Raw genomic sequence first — 20,428 nt, 5'->3', positions numbered from 1 at the left:
AAAAATATTCTCAATAATATTACAATTTAGAAAGTGTTACATTGATCCCACTGAAATTACAGAAAAGATTTTTCATAAGTAATGAGTGGATCAATGTGGCAAATTGAATACAGGTTCTAGTCTTCTTTACCAATCCAGATGCACAGACACTATGGGAAAACCAGATGCAGTCATATGCATATATAACTAAAGGAGAGAAAGGGGCTTGTGACACATGCAGGAACTATTTCAAAATGCTGCATATTCGAGTGACAGGTATGAGCAGTGGAAGAGAGTCCTGGCCAACCAACATGATGAGTGGCTGGCTAGAATGCTTATAAAGTTCTACACGATCTATCTTCTATTTGCCTCTTCAACATCATCTCCTACATACTGGCCTTCTTTTGGTTCCTTGAACAAGTCTCCATCTGTGAATGTTACCACCAAATACAAGTCCTTTTTTACCACCCTACATAAAGTAGTCCCTAGTCTTTCTATCATCGCCCTTTACTTTATTTATTTTTAGGGTCTATCTTCCCCTGCTAGAGTTTGAGCCCCACAAAAGAAGAGATCTTCACTTATTCACTGCTCAGTGATATTCACTGAGTGGAAGAGTAAACTGCTTGGGGTACCAAAAAAGGAACAGCCAGGCAGTTCTGGGCCTTCCTTCCTCACCTCCACAGCAAGCAAAAGACACCAGAGGCATCTACTCCCAAATAAGAGTAGTAAGAGGAAAATGTCTGTGGCCAAGAGAAAGGTTAGCAATGTAGGGAGGAGACAATATCCAAGAGAAAGGGAAAGCTTTTCTACCTTTGAAGACTAACTAATGGGCCACCCTCCAGACAGCATTAGAGACAAGGTGCCATCCAGTGTCAAGAAGCTTGTCCCATGCCTCTCTCAAAATTACTGGAGGAAGCGTACAGTAATTATGTATAGTATTTACAAAGCGACAAAAAAGAAATCTTATGGGGGGGGCGAGAAAAGATGAGTACACAACTAGAATTAACCAAACACTATGGGAACTCAACACTATAAACCTCCCCCCTAAATTCAACAAACAGAAGAACAGCCAAGGAAACAGCATTAATAACATAGAATAAGACTGTAATATCTTCAAGAGATATGTGAATATACAACATCCATAAGAAAAAAAATGAACTACATACAATTACTAGAAATTAAAAACATAATTATTGACATTTAAAAATAGCTGAATAGGACATTGGAAACAGCTTAAAAATGAGAAATTCTCCCAGTACAAAAAGCAAAGAGACAGAAATGGAAAGCATGAAATGAAAAGTTAATAGATAAGAAAAAAAGGAAATGAAGAAATAAAAGTATCTCTATTCACTGATGATATGATCTTATATACTATATAGAAAATCCTAAATAATACACCAAAAGCTGTTAGAGCTAATAAACACAGCAAACTTGTAGGATACAACTCAACACTAAAAAAATCAGTTGTATTTCTATACACTAGTAATGAAAAAAAATCTAAAAAGAAAATTAAGAAAATAATTCCATTTATGATAACAACAAAGAATAACAAGTGGTGCTGGAACTGGATAGCCACATACAAAATACTGAAGCTGGACCCTTCTCTAATACGATATACAAAAATTAACTCAAAATGATCCTACCATATGTACTTAATCAAGTGTGAAGCCAAATAAAGACATTTTTTGAAATTAAAAAAACAAATTGTATTTTAAGCATGGTTTTGTTTTGTATTTTTAAAAAAATTTATTATTATTTTTTTAAATCCTCACCCGAGGATATTTTTTTTCCATTGCTTTTTCAGAGAGTGGTGGAAGGGGGAGAGAGAGAAAAAGAGAGAGAGAAACATCAATGTGAGATAGACACATCAATTGGTTGCCTCCCCAACCAGGAGCAAGGATTGAGTCTGCAACTGAGGTACATGCCCTTGGCCGAAATCGAACCCAGGACCCTTCAGTCTGTGGGCCGACGCTCTAAACACTGAGCCAAATCGGCTAGGGCTGTTCTTTATTTTACTTATTTATTTAAAATATTTCTTTACTGATTTCTTTACTGATTTCACAGAGAGAGGAAGGGAGATGGGGAGAGAGAGATAGAAACATCAATGATGAGAGAGTCATTGATCAGCTGCCTCCTGCACGCCCGCAACTGGGGAATGAGCCCGCAACCCGGGCATGTGCCCTGATCGGGAACTGAACTGCGATCTCCTGGATCCTAGGTCGATACTGCCCAGCCAGGTGTGGCTCAGCAGTTGAGCATCGACCTAGGATCCAGGAGACTGAGATTCCCTTCCCAGTCAAGTGCACATACCCGGGGTTGCGGGCTCAATCCCCAGTTGGGGGCGTGCAGGAGGCAGCCGATCAATGACTCTCTCATCATTGATGTTTCTGTCTCTCTCTCCCCATCTCCCTTGCTCTCTCTCTGAAATCAATATATATATATATATATATATATATATATATATATATATATATATATGTATGTATGTATGTATGTATATATATTTAAGGAAAAAAGAAAGTGTTTTATTGATATATGTTCTACATACTCTATAGTTTACTCATTTAAACTATACAGTTTAGTGGGTTTTTAAAAATTGAATTTATTGAGGTGGCACTGGTTCACAAAACCATATAAGTTTCTAATGTAAAACTCAACAAAACAGCATCTGCACACTGTATCATGTGCCCATCACCCAAGGAGCGCGCGCGCGCGCGCACACACACACACACACACACACAAATTAGTCTCCCATGCAACATATTTTAAAATATTACTTATAGAAGCATTTCAGGGGGTGGGAAGAAATTTAGGATACCAGAAACAATGCAGGTAAGTTTGATCAAGATGTAGCAATGGACACTTGAAAGAAACAACAGAATACATTTGACCTTGACACTTGGAAGAAGTCTCCTTTGAATAACAAAATTTAAATGACAGAGAATTACATTTCATTTTTTATGGTTCTAATCACATGTGATCATAAGATAACATATAATTATAATATAAATGCTCTTATTGATTTTCAATTCTTCAAATAAACTATGGACAAAGCATAACCAATTGTTACAGAAAAAATGTAGATGTTAAACTTTACTAATGTTTAAAAGTAACATAGCTCTAGCCAGTTTGGCTCAGTGGTTAGAGCACTGGACTGCAGACTGATGGGTCCTGGTTCTATTCCAGCCAAGGGCATGTAACCTGGTTGCAGGCTTGATCCCTGGTCCCACTTGGGGAGCATGCGGGAAGCACCAATTGATGTGTCTCTCTCACATCAATGTTTCTCTCTCTCTCTCGCTCTCTCTCCTTCCTTCCCTCCCTCCCCCTTCCACTCTCTCTGTAAAGCAATGGGAAAAGTATTCTTGGGTGAGGATTAAAAAAAAAAGCAATATAATTAATAAATATTGGAAGATGTACAAGGAAGAAAAGAGGAGGAAAGGAAAAGTATAATTTTCTCACCCGTAATAGCACTGAATCAATAGGTATTGTCTGAAATTACTAAATAAAAAAATAGATGAATAAGTATATTATTTACAAGTTATTAATGGCAATGAGAACAAGAATTAAAACAGGAACTTAACAGGGTTTGGGGAGTGCAATGGGGTATGGGAGGGTGTTAACAAAGCAATTACTTTAAATTTTCTATCCTTCTGAATTGCTTTCATGTTTAGGTATTAATTGAATAATTTAAAATTACTAGTTTATCAAAAATTAAATATTTAAATTATATCTATTCAGTAAAATATTATGTTATTGTTTAAAAAAGTTAAATGAGGTGGAACTATGTGTACTGACAGGAATAGTACATAATAAGTGAAAAAAATGCAAACCAGCACATCTATATAAAAAACTATATGTAGCTCTGACTGGTGTGGCTCAGTTGGTTGAATTCGTCCTATGCACCAAAAGGTTACCAGTTCAATTCCCCGTTAGGAAACAAGCCTGGGTTTTGGGCTTGAGTACCCAGTAGGGGGCGTGCAGGAGGCAGCTGATCTATGTCTCTCTCACATCAGTGTTTCTCTCTCTCCCTCTCCCTTCCTCTCTCAAAAATCAATAAAAACATTTTTAAAAGTATATGTAAGTAAATACACAATATGTAATTATGTCTTTGTAAATATAGAATACATATAAAGAAATACGTCTAGATCAATATGTATATGTTAGTTTAAAACATGTCTGGAAAGATTTATTAATAGCTATGTCTATAGGTTCGGAAGTGGGATGGTTTTACTCTATATATACACAAATACTACTTATATAATAACAATAATGAGATACAATGGTAAAGATTTAACAAGATGTCTATAATATACTGTAAAATGAAAAAATTAAGTTGCAGATCAATATGTATATAATACAATTCTATTTTTGTGAATAAAAAGTTGCAGGTATAGCCCAGCCGATATGGCTCAGTGGTTGAGCATCAACTTATGCATCAGGAGGTCCCCGTTCGATTCCTGGTGAGGACACGTGCCTGGGTTTCGGGCTCAATCCCGGGAGGGGGGCATGCAGGAGGCAGACGATCGATATTGATGTTAATGTTTCTATCTCTCTCTCCCTTCCTCTCTAAAAAATCAATAAAACGTATTTAGAAAAAAAAAAGTTGCAGGTATGTAAACAGATCTGTATAAGCTTAAATCAAAAAGAGTAAGTACCAAATAGCAGATTAACAACAGGTAATGGTTACCTCTGTGATTTGAAGAGATAGAAAAGGGAAATTAAATTCCTACATTATATAACTTAAAAAAGAAAGTCATGAGATTTTGGATGATTTTTACTTTCTGTTTAAAAATTTTTCAAATAAATTACATCCCATGAAAACAAGATTAAATTCATAAAATTCTTAAAAAGGAAACTTATAACAGGCATTTTTAAGTGGAAATCTAAAAATAAGTTCTTCCTACCCACTAAAACTAAATCTTGTCATTAATATAAAACAGACATTGCTAGAAAGCTCCTAGGTAATTCGCCAGAGGGCTCTCTCACCAAAGATAGTTCTGCCATCTCCATTGAGAAGTTCTGGACACCTGCAACTAAGATGGCCTTCTGAAATACCTGTGACCTCAGAATCTTGTGACATAGACAATTACATTCCAAAGAACAGAACTTTAGAAAACAATGCATTTCTTTAAAAGCATTAAAGGATAAGAAATTGGTTTGAAAGAATTATACTTACATGTAAACATAATTCGCTGGGTACAGAAGTTATCACATTCAGGTCACTTTTGAACACTGATATGTTAGCAGGCTGATTGGCAGCCACATTGGAAAGAATCTTAGTGCCTGTCTGCTGAAAATCAGGGGAGTGTGCAGGACTGTCCTGAATTCCACAGTGACTGATGGCTATGACTTCTGGCACTGGACATGAGAGTGTATCTTCAGCACAGGAAGAAAATGGAGAGTCTATGCTTTGGATATCCTTCTGGCTCTCAGGATAGACGCTAGTTATGCTATGCTCCTGATAGAGCAAGTTTCTTAATTTTTCATCTAGAGTTTTAATTCGGTTATCTGCAAACTCCATTTTTGGAGGTCTTTCCCCATCTGATTCCAGGACAGTAGTGGGCAGAAATGTAGTCGGTTCAAGGCTGGGGGTCTGAGTGGGAATGACTGTCTTAGGAGAACTTGCTTCAGTGTTCACTGTGGTTTTTTCTCCTTCTTGAGAAATAAACTCTGCATCCATAGTTGGTTGCTGCACTGATAAGGACTGAGGCCTTTGATCAGAAATAAATGCTGAAGTTTTAAGAGCATTACCAGCAATCTGAGTTGACTCGCCAGAAGGTGCCGTAATTACATTAGCCTGACTGGTAGCCTGGTGACATGGATACACAGGTAGAAATATTCTTGCTTGGTTGCTTAGTCCCTCACATTCAACTGGAACTGTACAAACTGAAGTCGCAGTATAAGTGGAACTACTAGCAGCTGGCACCATTCTATGCCTGTCGTCTTCCACTTGAGAAAGTAGAGATGACTGCTTAGTTTCTACACTGGCACATTCAGAAATCTTACCATCCACCACATCCTTATGCTCTGACTTGGAGGTGAAAAGTGCACGCTGGCATGCGTTATTTTCTATAGTGAGCAGTGTGTCCTGTGATATTTCCTTATTATTTGTTTTTCTTGGACCTGGAACAATAATAAAGAATGGCTAAGCAGATATTGGTAAGTACAAAGCATGGACTACTATCCAACTCAGAAGAGAGAGGAAGAGCAAGGGGCAAATGAAAACTTGTGTGAAAGTACTTTTTCTTTGTGTGTGTGAAAGTACTTTTGTAAATAAGACTCAAAATACACAGAATTCAACCTGTCAAGGAAAAAAATTTTCTTTTTAAAATAAATATTAAATAAAAACAGCTTAAGTTACACCCTACTATTAAGCATCTTCAAAAATGTTTATGAAAATTCTCATAAGCACAAAATACCCATGAAAACGAGTTAAAGATATGGTCCAGCCCTGACGGGTGTGGCTCAATTGGTTGGGCATCATCCCGTGCACCAATAGGTTGCCGGTACAATTCCTGGTAAGGCAGGTGCCTGGGTTGCAGGCTTGATCAGGCCTGTAGAAGACAACCGATCGATGTTTCACTATCTCCCTCTCCATTCCTCTCTCTCTAAAAGCAATGAAAAAAAATCTAAAAACAAAAAAAGGTACAGTTCATATTTGTACCCCCAAACTGCAAGTCTGAATAAAGTTGGCAGAGAATGAATGCTTACTAGAAAGTGGATACAGCCCAGGAACTGTAGACATGGAGGACTGCTGAAAAGAAGATTGAGCCTCACGGTTTCTTATTGTTTGATTGATACAGAATCGCCAGCGACCAACTGGGGATGACTGAGGAGCAGATTCACCTGTAGAAAAAATTAGCAAAATTTAATATACTAAGCAATTGTCAGTACGTTTACCTTACTGACAAAGGAAACCAGGTTAAAACACCAATTTTTCTTATATCTCCATTTCCAACAACACTATGATATGTGTAATTTGTAAGAACAAACCTCCCAATCCTGACAAATAGTCTAAAGAATTAAGCACAGCCTGGCTGGTGTGGCTCAGTTGGTTGAGCGTCAAACCATGCACCAAGAGGCTGCAGGTTCGGGGACACATGGCCTAGTTGCAGGCAGGATCCCCAGTAGGGGGCATGCAGGAGGCAGTTGATGGATGTCTTTCTCTCATCAATGTCTCTGTCTCTCTCTCCCACTCCCTTCCTCTCTCTCTAAATTCAATAAAAACATAATTTAAAATTTTTTTTAAAGAATTAAATGTAAGTCTTCTTTAGAGAAAGATTTTAGATTCTACTGAAACAAACATATCAATAGCAGTTAGAAGCAGGGCACTTTTAGGGGGGGAAGGAAAGCACTTTTACCATTAAGACCTACATTTCCTGTTCTATATCCTGATTATGGTGGTGCTTACAGAAATCTACACTGAGTATTAAAATTTAGAGAGCTGGCCCAGCTGGCGAGGCTCATCCCCAGCAGGGGGCGTGCAGGAGGCAGCTGATCAATGACTCTCTCACCATTGATGTTTCTCTCTCTCTCTCCTCTTTTCCCTTCCTCTCTCTGAAATCAATAAAAACATATTTTTTAAAAATTTACAGAACTGTACACCAAAAGCAAAAAGTCCATTTTACAGTATGACAGCTTTAAAAAAAATAAAATAGGCCCCTACATCCTTACTTCTACTTTGTAAACTTATTCAAATAAGTAATTTTCATTTAAATGTTGCCCTAGTTTGTCAGCCATAAATCTACTCCGACTCCTGCTAATGAGAAAAAGAATATAGAGGAGGACCCTGGCGTTCTAACACAAATTAAATTTCAAGGTAATGGTATCTGGATCCATGACTCGCACACCACCTGTTGCTTCTTCATGTCATTATAATTCCTTCAGGAGTCATTTGTCTATGGCTTTTCTCCCTCTCCCAGATACTCTAAATATACCCATGACCAGAGCTAAGAAGAATGGAGAAATAAAGTCATCAGAAAGAAAACAGAGCGCCCCATTTTTTAGTCCCTGGAAATTTATCTGGTATCTGATTGACGAAAGCTTTAGTGATCAGAGCAAGTAGAAGCATATCACTGGTGGAATGAAATCACAATATCAATGACTATTAAAACATGAGGCAAACTTAGAACATAATGATTTTAGTTAAGAACATTTCTCTACATCTCACATCAGGGGGGGAAAAACTTACCAATCATGTTCAAACAGTAAAGCTGTTAAAGGTCATCAGTACAGTGACTGCTTTTCTGGTAACATACCATAAGGCAACCCGGAAATAAATTAATCAGATAACGAACTAACACGTGAAGGAGATTTGGAGAATGGTTTTACTCCTTATTATACTTTCTTCTGGGCTATAAAGTCCTTTAAGAGTGTGGGAAAACCTACATTAACAACTGATTGAATTCTTTTACTGGCTAACATCTTTCCCAATGAAGGTGACTAAATTAAAGTTTCCAAATATCTTGTTTCAAATGCCAAATGGTAAATTTTATTAAATATACTTACTGCTGGTTTGAGTGGATGCAGAATTTATCTGTACTTGTTCAGATGATCCTGTCTGAATTAAAAATGAATAGATAAATAAAGAAGTTCCTGATACATATCCCAGAAGACCTATTTGCTAAATAATTGCTCTTACTTGGCTACTGTTGGATTCCACGGCAATAGAGTCAACTCCAGTGGCTCTCTCTGCAGCAGAGTTGACATGAAGAATCTCATGGGCTTGACCTACAATAGCCCTCAATTCTTCAACAAATTTTTCTTTCTCACTATCCAGCACAAAGTTATCTTCAACCTGTTCAAAAGTAAAAGTAAGTCTATACACAAGAATGAATTTAGTTTCTTCAAAATTATAATACTGTATCTACCAATGGTGACTACCCTAAAGAAAAATAAATAAAAATCAATTATTTAGATCAAATGCCACAATAGAATTAACAAAGACCAGGAATAAAATGCAACATAACATATTAAATTATTCTATTTTGAGACCACTGACATTTGTCAGGTTGGCATTACCTACAAGAGAAGAAGCCAGCATTTTAAAAATGATCTGGCATTCCATAAATTGTTATTTGAAGGACATAACTAAGGCAATGTTTATATTAAAAACTAGATGTCCAAACTGAAAAGCTTTTAAATCACAAATCACAAAATGAAGCATGTCTAAAGTTGATAAAGAATGCACTGGAGACAGTTCAGAAAACACTATGCTAAACAAGAGGCAGAACAAAGAATATTTTAACTTTTAAAATGTTTAATTCTGCTTAGCCAGGAATGTCTCTCCACATAAAACTGGCAGAAACAAAAGCATTATGTACTATTCCTGCCTCCCTAGCCCATCCCCATTTTTAAATAACAAAAAAATATGCCCTGGCTTATGTGGCACAGTTAGCTGGGCGTCCTGCCATGCAACAAGAGTTTACTGGTTCAATTCCTGTTCAGGGCACATGCCCAGGCTGTGTGCTCATACCCAGTATAGGCCTGCAGGAGGCATCTGATCGGTTTTATCCTCTCACATTCATGTTTCTCTCTTCTCCCTTCCTCTCTCTCAAAAAAATCAATAAACCATTCTTAAAAAATAATAAATAAGCAATGGAAAAATACGAACTTAAGCCTAACAACTCAAATATGAAAACTAAATGAAATAATGAACATTATTAAAATATTGAAATATAAGAAGTTATATCAGTAGCTAACACATTAGAATTACGTGGGGAACTTTATAAACTACTGATGCTTAGACCTCAACTCCAAAGATACCGATTTAATTATGGACCTAAGGAATTGTTTTTATTAAAACTCTTCAGGTGATTTTAAAATGCAGCAAGGGATAAGAACCACTGACCTAAAACATCTCTTAATGAAACACCTTCATATTTTGCAGATAAATATACTGAAACCAGAGGAAGTACACTGACTTCCTCTTGATCATAACCAATTTTGCTCTGTACAAATTTTAAAAACAGTACCCTAAAAAAAAAGATGCCTGAATAAATGGGGGAAGAGTTACAGGGAGAAAAAGAGAGAACACTACAAGGAAAATCATTTGGTTTTATTGTACTTACCATATAGTCTGCAATATCCTCTGGTGCATCACCATCAGCATCAAACTTGAAGGTGACCATCTTATTATTGTGTGTCTCCAGTTGACATTCTACCATGTTATCTCCAGAGGTTGACACCTGGGCAAAAACATTTCACCACCAGATTAAGAATCAATAATTATAGGAAGAATCAACATAGTTAAAATGGCTCTCTTACCCAAAGCAATATACAGATAATGTGATCCCCATGAAAATCTCAATGGCATTTTTTAAGGAAATAGAACAAAAAATCATCAGATTTCTATAGAACCACAGATGACTCTGAATAGCCAAAACAATCTTAAGAGAAAAAAACCCCAAAGCTGGAACTATCACACTCCCTGACTTCAAATTATACTACAAAGTGCCAATAATCAAAACAACATGGTATAGGCAGAAAAACAGACGCACAGACCAGTGGAATAGAATCGAGAGCCCAGAAATACGCTCATATGTATATGGGCAAATAATTTTCCACAAAGAAGACAAAAACATACAATATAAAAAGGAAAGCCTGCCCGGCAGAGCATGGCTCAACAGTTGAGTGTCGACCTGGGATCCAGGCGATCAGGGTTCGATTCCCGGTCAGAGCACATGCCCGGGTTGCGGGCTGCAGCCAATCAATGACTCTCTCATCATTGATGTTTCTATATCTCCCTTTCCATCTCCTTTCCTCTCTCTGAAATCAGTAAAGATATATATATATATATATCTTTTTTTTTTAAAAAAAAATATATATATATATAAATATATAGTTTTTTTTTAAAAAGGAAAGCCTCTTCAATTAATGGTGCTTGGAAAATTGGAAAGCCACATGCAAAAGAATGAAACTAGCCCAGCCTGCATGGTTCAATGGTTCAGTGAAGACCCATGAACCAGAAGATCAGAGTTTGATTCCCAGTAGGAAACATGCCTGGGTTGCAGGCTTGAACACCAGTAGGGGTTGTGTAGGAGGCAGCTGATCAATGACTCTATCATCATTGATGTTTCTATCTCTCCCTCTCTCTGAAATCAATAAAAAATATTAAAAAAATAATGAAACTAGACTATTTGTAACCATATACAAAAATGAACTCAATATGGATCAAAGACCTAAATATAAGACCTGAAACAATAAATTACATAGAAAAAAACATAAGTATTAAACATGGGACAAAATGGGTGGATCTTGAGAAAATCATGCTAAGTGAAATAAATCAGACAAAAAAGGTCAAGAACCACATGATTTCACTCATGTCGGATAGAAAACTGAAAGCAACAAATGAACAAATAAGACAAGCGAACAAAAACTAATAGATGCAGATAACAATATGGTGGTTACCAAAGGGAAAAGGGGTGGGGGGAGGTAGTAAGGGTAAAGGGGGTCAAATATATGGTGATGGAAGATCTGACATCGCGTGGTAAACACACAGTGCAGTATACACAAGACATTATAGAATTGTAAACTTGAAACCTGTATAATTTGTTTTTGTTAATCCTCAATTGAAGATATTTTCGCATTGATTTTTAGAGAGAGTGGAAGGGAGGGAGGGAGGGAGAGAGAGAGAGAGAAACATCGATGTGAGAGAGACACATCAACTGGTTGCCTCCCACATGTAGGATGGAAACTGTAACCCAGGCACATGCCCTTGACTGGGAATTGAATCCATGACCCTATGGTGTGGAGACCTATACTCTAACCACTTAGCGACACCGGCCAGGGTGAAACCTATTTAATTTTATTAACCAATGTCACATGAATAAATTTAATGAAAAACTTTTTCAAGAGTCAATCATAAAACAAGAGTCAAGGAGGGAAGATGGCGGCACTGAAGAGAAGCAGATCGTCCTTGCTCCGAGGCAAGGACTGTATTTACAGCTAAAATACTGCGTAGCTAGCTTGGAAAAACAAGAGAAATATACCCGATTGGAAATATTTCAACTAAGGAACACTGAAGAAACATCACAGAGGCTGGTAAGAGGGGGAGATGTAGAAAGCAGGAGTCCCCCCTGAAACTAGTGCTGGGCTGTGATGCCTGATGGTTAGAGGCAGCAAAGCTCCCTCCCCATGGGAGTGTGGACTGGTATCCAAAAGCATGGATCTTAAACCCGGAGCAGAGCAGAAGGGAAGGAGAGCCCGAGCAGGGCGGGCAGAAGGAGCCAGAGGAACAGTGTGCCTGAGAGGAGGGGACCACAACTTCCCAGAGAAACAACAGGCCTAATGGCAGCAGAAGGGGCAGGAGACTCACCCCGGTACTGACTGCAGGAAAGGCTGTCCCATAGGGTGTGGCTTCTGAATAGAAAGGGGCCAGAGGGACGCACCCAACAGCCACCTACAGGGACGCTCTGCTTTCCTGTAAGGCATTGTATAGAGCCGCAGAAAGCATTTGAACTGTGTCACATGGGGAAGGGGAAGAGAGACCTCCCACAGCGAGAAGGAGAGAGAGAGAGAGAGAGAGAGAGAGAGAGAGAGAGAGAGAGAGAGAGAGAGAGAGAGAGAGAGAGAGAGAGAATATGAATCAGAGCCACCAGAAGACTGGTCTCCAGTCTCTGGAGTTGCAAGTGGGGCAGATCGGGTCTCCAACCCCCAGAACTGCCGGTGGGGTGAGTAAGAGATTTTTGACCTGCTCTGAGTGGAGCCACAATAGTGCACAAGGAGCTGCCCCAGCTTCAGTGAGATCAGCTATGCAAGGCACCTGAGTGGGGCTGACTTTGTTACCTATCCTGTTTGGTACTGAGGCGCAGTGGCACCGGGACCTCATAGGGCAGGTTCTCTGCCTGTGTTGCTTTGTGCATTTTTGAGTTTTTGATTGCTGAACAGGAGTCCACCAGGCTTGCATTAGGGAGACAGACAAGCGAAAGCTGGGATTTATGTCTGCATTATGGAGAGTTTAAACTGAGCTCCCTGAGAGATTATCCAACCACCTGGGAAAGGAGGGGCGAAGCACGCCTACCTCTCCTGCAGGCTAGGAGCACCACCACAACAGGAAAGGGGCGGGTTCAGCTCACTGAAGCCCCAGATATACCCCACAGGGCACAGGCCTGCGGGGGGAGGGAGAACAGCTCACAGGAGGACATTACAAGAATAAGACTCTCAGGGACTATTGTTTGGGAACTGGAGGAAAAGCTTAAAACCCCAACTGGGGGCTGGGGAGGCAACGTGCTCACAGGAATCTTTTTAAAATCAAACCCACTGAGCCCAGGCTACTGAAACTGCCCATACAGAAAAGGCCACTGTATGGGGAACTAGAATTGGAGGATAAGGTAGAGACTGAGGAGTTGGCTTTGAAGCAGACTAACTTCCCCACAGTGAGTGCCTGACAGTGAAACCTCTATGTAAGGGGAGCAATATCCCCAGGTACACTAGCCATCCTGCACCCTAAAGACTCTTCAGAAGATGTTGCAGTATGACCAGGAAACCACAAGGGGGAGGCAAATTAGCTCACAGGTGGAGGTGGTCCACAGAGAGCCTCAGATCAGCCAACTACCTACGGACACCAGAGCCAAACCTAGACAGTCCCTGACACTGGCTGACAGACAAGTACCTCCCAGGAGACATGAAATCAGCATATAAAACAGGGAGCCTCAGACAGCATAAGCTGCCCAGATGAAACTCACCTGATTAACCTTTTTCTTTCTTTCTTTTTTTTTTTTTAGAAAAGAGAAAAAAAAATTTCTTTTTAAAGATTTTAATTGTTTTTAAATTTTTAAAAATTTGCCTTGTGCCAGGCCGGGCGTGGCTCAGCGGTGGAGCGTCGACCTAGAATCCAGGCGATCGGGGTTCGATTCCCGGTTGGGGCACGTGCCCGGGTTGAGGGACTGATCCTCGGTTGGGGGCGTGTGGGAGGCAGCCGATCAATGACTCTCTCATCACTGATGTTTCTCTCTCTCTTTCCATCTCCTTCCCTCTCTCTGAAATCAATAAAGATATTTTTTTTTAAAAAAAATTTTGTTTTGTCTTGCTTTGCTTTTTTTTCCTGCTTTGTTGTGTTTTGTTTCTTTGTTCTAGTATCAAGATTTTCTTGATATTCTCTGTTTTATTGCTGGGATGTTATCATTATAACCATAACCAATAAGTTTATTGCTTTTCTCTAGTGTTTCACCCGTATCATCACTTATTAGACTCCTTCCTTGCCCTTGCTTTACCTCTTTTTCTCTTGTTCCACTGGTATAACTTTCTTTTCTTTCCTTTTTTCTTTTCTTTTCCTCCCTTTTTATTATCTGTATTCCTATCTTTTTGTTTGTTCGTTTGTGTTTATCTATTTTATTTTTATTTTTTTAGGCATTTTCCTATTCCTACACTCTACCCTTATTCTTTTGCTCGCCCTTCTTTTCTTTCAGAATCTTTCCTCTGCCCCTTCTATCTTCCAGTAGCGTCTCTATTTTTTACTTTTAATTTTATCATTATTTTTAATTTTTTTACTATTATTATTGTTAAATTTTTTTTTACTATTACCAAATAATATTCCTTTTCTCTCTCTCTCCCTCTCTCTCTTTTTTTTGCATTAGCATTTGTGTTCTTGTTTTATGCTCCCAATTCTACATTCCCTAGCAATGTTTTCATTGTGATTGTCAGGATATTTTGTAAGTTACTGTTTGTTTCCTAGCAGTTTGGTTGTGTTTTGCTTTGCCCTTTCAGCACCTGTAGAACAGCTAACATGATGTGGTTGTGGCTGAGCCTCATAGTTCACCAACTTGAGAGAAGAATCCTCCCAAGAAGGGGTCAACAAAAATCTAGACCCAATCACAATAAGAGAGCCCAAAGAACCCACAAAAGAGACACCAACAAAAGGGACACACATAGAGCAAATAGCTCAGAAGAATAAGAAAAACACATCTCTGGGTCCCATTGGACATTCACTACAAAATCCCACCACACAAGACTAGGAGACAGCAAATATATCCAATACACAGATGCAAACACTAAGAGCCACCAAAATGGAGAGACAAAGAAACAACCTCTAAAGTACAGAACAGGAAAAATTGCCAGAAAAGACCTTGATGAGATGGAGTTAAGCAAGTTATCAGAAATAGAGTTCAGAGTAATGGATATAAAAATGCTCAAGGAAATTAATGAGAACCAAAAGACACTTAAAGGAAAGGTCCAGGAATTTAGTGAAAAACATGAAAAAAAGAGCTAGATATGATAAATAAGAACCAGGCAGAAATGAAGAATACTATAACTGATATCAAGAATATACTGGAAGGAATTAAAAGCAGGCTCAATGAAGCAAAGGACAGAATAAGTGAATTAGAAGATAAGGTAGGGAAAAAACACTCAACCAGAGTAGCAAAAAGAAAAAACACTTAAGAAGCATGAGGGCAGTTTAAGGGAACTTTGGGACAACATAAAGGGAAACAACTTTTGCATCATAGAGGTCTCTGAGGGGGAGGAAAGCAGCAAGGGATAGAGAACCTGGTGGAGGAATTAATGATAGAAAACTTCCCTATGCTGATGAAGGAGAAAGACACACAAGTTCAGGATGCACAGAGGGTTCCAAACAAGAGGAACCCAAAGAGACCCACTCCAAGACACATCATAATTAAAATGGCAAATGTTAAGTACAAAGAAAGAATATTAAGGGCTGCAAGAGAGAGATAAGCAGTGACCTATTAGGGAACCCCCATAAGGCTGACAGCAGATTTCTCAACAGAAACACTTCAGGCCAGAAGAGAGTAGCAAAAAGTTCTCAAAGCAATGAAAAGCAAGAACCTGCAACCAAGACTGCTTTATCCAGCAAGGCTATCATTTAAAATTGAAGGTGAAATAAAGAGCTTCACAGACAAAATAAGGCTAAAGGAGTTCAGTACCACAAAACCAGCATTGTAAGAAATGCTAAAGGACTGCTTTAAGAAAAAGAAATTGAGAGAAAGGTACATCAGTATAAAGGGGAAAAAATGGCATTAAATAAGTATATATCAATAGTAACCATAAATGTAAATGGAATATATACTCCAATTAAAAGACATAGGGTAGCTGAATGGCTAAGAAAGCATGACCCATATATATGCTGTCTACAAGAGACCCATGTGAGAGCATAAGATTCACACTGGCTGAAAGTGAAGGGATGGAAAATAATATTCCATGCAAATGGAAACAAAAAAACCAAACTGGAGTAGCAATTCTTATTTCTGACAAAATAGGCTTCAAAATAAAGACCATAACAAGAGACAAAGAAGGTCACTACATAATACTAAAGGGATCAATCCAACAGGAGGACATAACTCTTATAAATATATATGCACCGAGAGATAAAACAAGATGGCGGAGTAGGTAACAGCTGCACCCGCCGCCTCCCACAACCACATCAAAATTACAACTAAAATATAGAGCCATCATCACTCAGAGCCTCCTGAAATCTAGATGAACAGAAGCCCTAAAACCAGGGAACTGAAAAAGCATTGAGACTGGTAGGACGGGCGGAGATGTGGCCAGGGGCCAACACCTGGTGCCACAGTTTAAAACCAGGAGGGATATCTCCGCGGAGGAGGTTTCCTGGAGAGGTGGGGGGTCCCAGCCCCACACCAGGCCCCCAGTCCAGGGCTCCAGGGCCGGGAAGAGAAATTCCCACAACTTCGGGCTATGAAAAGCAGCAGGGAATGTTGCTGAAAATCCCAGAGGCTGCGGGAGCCCCAGGCAGCTCCCCTTAAAGGAACCGCACACGGACTCACTCAGACCCGCTCCCTCTGAGCCCCAGCGCCCACAGCAGCTTGAAAGGAACCTGGGACACTTGGGGAGGAACTAACCTGCCTGAAATTGGGGTGAGTGCTGGAGGGGGAGCTTCCTCCCAGACAGAAGAGCTGGCAGAGGCCATTGCTCTTTTGGCAACACCTCCCCCCACACAACTGGCAGGCAGGCACCATATTTGAATGCCCAGGACCTGACTCACAACTTTGGCCCCACCCAGGTGATTCCCGGAGGACTCGCCCATCCCTACCTGCAAGTTCATCCAGGCCATTTCCAGTGGCTTTTCTGCGCAAGTGGCCTCTCGAGCCTCATGCTTAGGACTTCCCTAAATCCTCTAAAACAAGCAGCAGAGTGCCCAATACGGCTTGATAAGCGGCCACAGGCCTGGGACTAGCCGCAGGCTGCATTGGCTCACAGCTTGGCCTCTCCTGGACAACGCCAAGCCCAGCACAAGTAGCAGCCATCTACGGTTTGCTGTGTAGCTCATGCTGGGTGGCCCTGGGCAAGGCCTTGGCAGATGCTGACTTTGTACCTCCAGGGAAGCCCCAGAGAGAGTGCACCTGGTGGATAGACTCAACCACGCTAGATTACAACCCTACCACATCCACGAGTGACACACTCAAGGGGCGCACTTGGTGAACACCAAAGCCCCACTGAAGTAAATCCTGCTCCATAGGGGTGTCTCCATCACAGCAGCTCTTTGGCTGTTCTTGCAGCTGGTCCTCACAGCTGATTGTCCGGGGGCTCAATTCTTCCCAGTAAAGCCAACAGGAACCAAGCCTCCACTACAACAGGTCAAAGCCCACAGCCCACACAGGGGAACACCTAGAAGGCCCAGCTCAGGTGACTAGGGAGGCTGAGCCACTGGACCCTACAGGACACCTACTACACAAAGGCACTCTACAAATTCCAGGAGACATAGCAGCTCTACCTAATACATAGAAACAAACACCTGGAAGCAGCCAAAATGTGGAGGCAAAGAAACATGTCACAAAGGAAAGAACAGAAGAAATCTCTAGAAGAGGAACTAAATGAAATAGAACCAAGCATGCTAACAGATACAGAGTTCAGAATTTTGTTTATAAGGATGTTTAAGCAGACTATTAGGGGAATAACTGAGAAAATCGATAACATAATAAAGTACCAATTTGAAATGAAGGCTACACGAACTGAAATGAAGAATAATTTACAGGGCATCAACATAGAGAAGAGGACGCTGAGAATCAAATCAGCAATTTGGAACATGAGGAAACAAAAAACACCTAACCAGAAGAGCAAAAGGAAAAAAAAAATCCAGAAATATGAAGATAGTATAAGGAGCCTCTGGGACAACTTCAAGAGGCCCAACATTCGTATTACTGGCATGCCAGAAGGGGGAAAAAGAGAGCAAGAAATGGAAAACCTATTTGAAAAAATAATTACAGAAAACTTCCCCTACCTGGGGAAAGAAATAGACTTACAAGTCCAGGAAGCACAGAGGGTCCCAAACAAGAGGAATCCAAAGAGGCCCACAGCAAGATACATCATAATTAAAGTGCCAAAGGTTAAAGACAAAGAGAGAATCTTAAAAGCAACAAGAGAAAAGCAGGTAAGTACCTACAAGGAAGCACCCATATGACTGTCAGCTGATTTCTCCACAGAAACCTTGCAGGCCAGAAGGGAGTGGCAAGAATTATTCAAAGTGATGAAAAACATGGAACTACAACCAAGATTGCTCTACCCAGCAAAGCTATCATTTACCAAATAAAGAGCTACTCAGACAAGGAAAAGCCAAAAGAGTTCATCACCACCAGACCATAACTACAGGAAATGTTGAAGGGTCTTCTTTAACAAGAAGCTAATGAACAAAAGAATTTGACGAACTAATTAGATCCAGAGACATTGACGCATACAACAGATGATGATATTTCAGAGGAAAGAGGGAAGGAAGGTGGAGGCTGGGAAGACATTAACCGAAGAAGTTATATGCATATAAGCATAACCCAGGGACACAGTCAATAACGGGGTGAAGGCCTGGGAAGAGGGTGGGAGCGAGGGGGAGGGCGTCAATTGGGGGAAAAAATGGGACACCTGTAATACTGTCAACAATAAAGATTAATTTAAAAATATTTATGTATGTATGTATATATATACACACACACATATATGTGTATATATATACATATGTGTGTGTATATATATGTATATGTGTATATATATCTATATATCTGTCTCTATCTTTATCTCTATATATCTGCACCCAATATAGGAGCACCTAAATATATAAAATTTCTTGGTCGATTTTATGGGGGAGACAGACAGCAACACAATCATAGTGTGCAACCTTAATGCCTTACTGTGATCACTGGACAGATCATCAAGACAAAAAAAAAAGTCAACAGGGAAACAGAGACCTTAAATAACAAACTAGATCTAATGGATTTAATTGACATTTACAGAATATTTCATTCCAAAGCAGCAGAATACACATTCTTCTCAAGTGCACATGGGATATTCCCAAAAACAGACCACATGTTAGTGCACAAAGGAAGTCTCTACAAGTTCAAGAAGACTGAAATGATATCAAGCAATTTCTCGGATCACAACAGTATGAAACTAGAAATCAACTACTATAAAAAAAACTGAAAAATATTAAAAAACATGGAGGCTGAATAGAATGTTATTAAACAATGAATGGGTTACCAATGTGATCAAGAAGAAATCAACAACTTCCTGGAAAAAAACAGAAATGAACAGACAACAACCCAAAATCTATGAGACACAGCAAAAGCAGTCCTGAGAGGAAAGTTCATAGCAGTACAAGCATACCTCAAGAACAAAAAAAACCCCACCTGTGCTAAACCATCTAACACAACAACTAAAAGAAGTAGAATAAGAACAGGAAGAAAAGCCGTGAGGAAATAGAAGGAAAGAAACAATAAAGATCAGAGCAGATATTAATGACATAGAGACTTAACGAATACAAAAACAATCAATGTAACCAAGAACTGGTTCTTTGAAAACATAAGTACGATAGATGAACCTTTAGTCAAATTCATGAAGAAAAAAGAGAGAGGACCCAAATAAGTAAAATCAGAAATGAAAGAGGATTTATAACAACTGACCCAACAGATATACAAAGGATTGTAAGAAAATACTATGAGCTATTATATGCCAACAATCTGGACAACATGGGGGAAATGCACAAATTCCTAGAAACACACAGTCTTCCAAAGCTGAATCAGGAAGAGGCAGAAAACCTGAATAGGCTGATAACAACTAATGAAATTGAAGCAGTAATCAAAAAACTCCTAGCAAACAAAAGTCCTGGACCAGATGGATCTACAGGTGAGTTTTACTAAACATTCAAAGAAGAATTAACACCTGTTCTCCTCAAACTATTCCAGAAAGTTCAAGAGGAGGGAAAACTCTCAAGCTCTTTTTATGAGGCCAGCATCATCCTAATCCCAAAACCAGATAGACACTACAAAGAAAGAAAATTACAGGCCAATATCCCTGATGAACATAGATGCTAAAATCCTCAACAATATACTAGCAAACCAGATCCAGAAATACATTAAAAATATCATACACCACGACAAAGTGGGATTTATTCTGGGGATGCAAGGCTGGTATAATATTTGCAAATCAATAAATGTGATACAGCTCATAAACAAAATGAAGGACAAAAATCTTATGATCATATCAATAGATG

General features: G+C 39.4%; 1 protein-coding gene across 1 annotated transcript in view; it reads right to left on the bottom strand.

Annotated features, from left to right (window-relative positions):
- The window catches only part of WNK3 (WNK lysine deficient protein kinase 3), a 139,065-nt gene that overhangs the window by 27,020 nt on the left and 91,617 nt on the right, over positions 1-20,428 (bottom strand). Inside the window, exons 13-17 of the mRNA XM_016215182.2 lie at positions 10,050-10,166; positions 8,621-8,776; positions 8,488-8,539; positions 6,691-6,825; positions 5,156-6,102 (exon numbers count right to left, since the gene is read on the bottom strand). Coding sequence (XP_016070668.2) covers positions 5,156-6,102; positions 6,691-6,825; positions 8,488-8,539; positions 8,621-8,776; positions 10,050-10,166 — 1,407 coding nt within the window. The remainder of the gene's footprint in view (positions 1-5,155; positions 6,103-6,690; positions 6,826-8,487; positions 8,540-8,620; positions 8,777-10,049; positions 10,167-20,428) is intronic.

This window comes from Miniopterus natalensis, chromosome X (assembly GCF_054644295.1).
Source record: "Miniopterus natalensis isolate mMinNat1 chromosome X, mMinNat1.hap1, whole genome shotgun sequence".
Classification (NCBI taxonomy): domain Eukaryota; kingdom Metazoa; phylum Chordata; class Mammalia; order Chiroptera; family Miniopteridae; genus Miniopterus; species Miniopterus natalensis.
The sequence above is the reverse complement of the archived record's forward strand: the minus strand, read 5'-3'. Positions and strand labels throughout refer to the sequence as shown.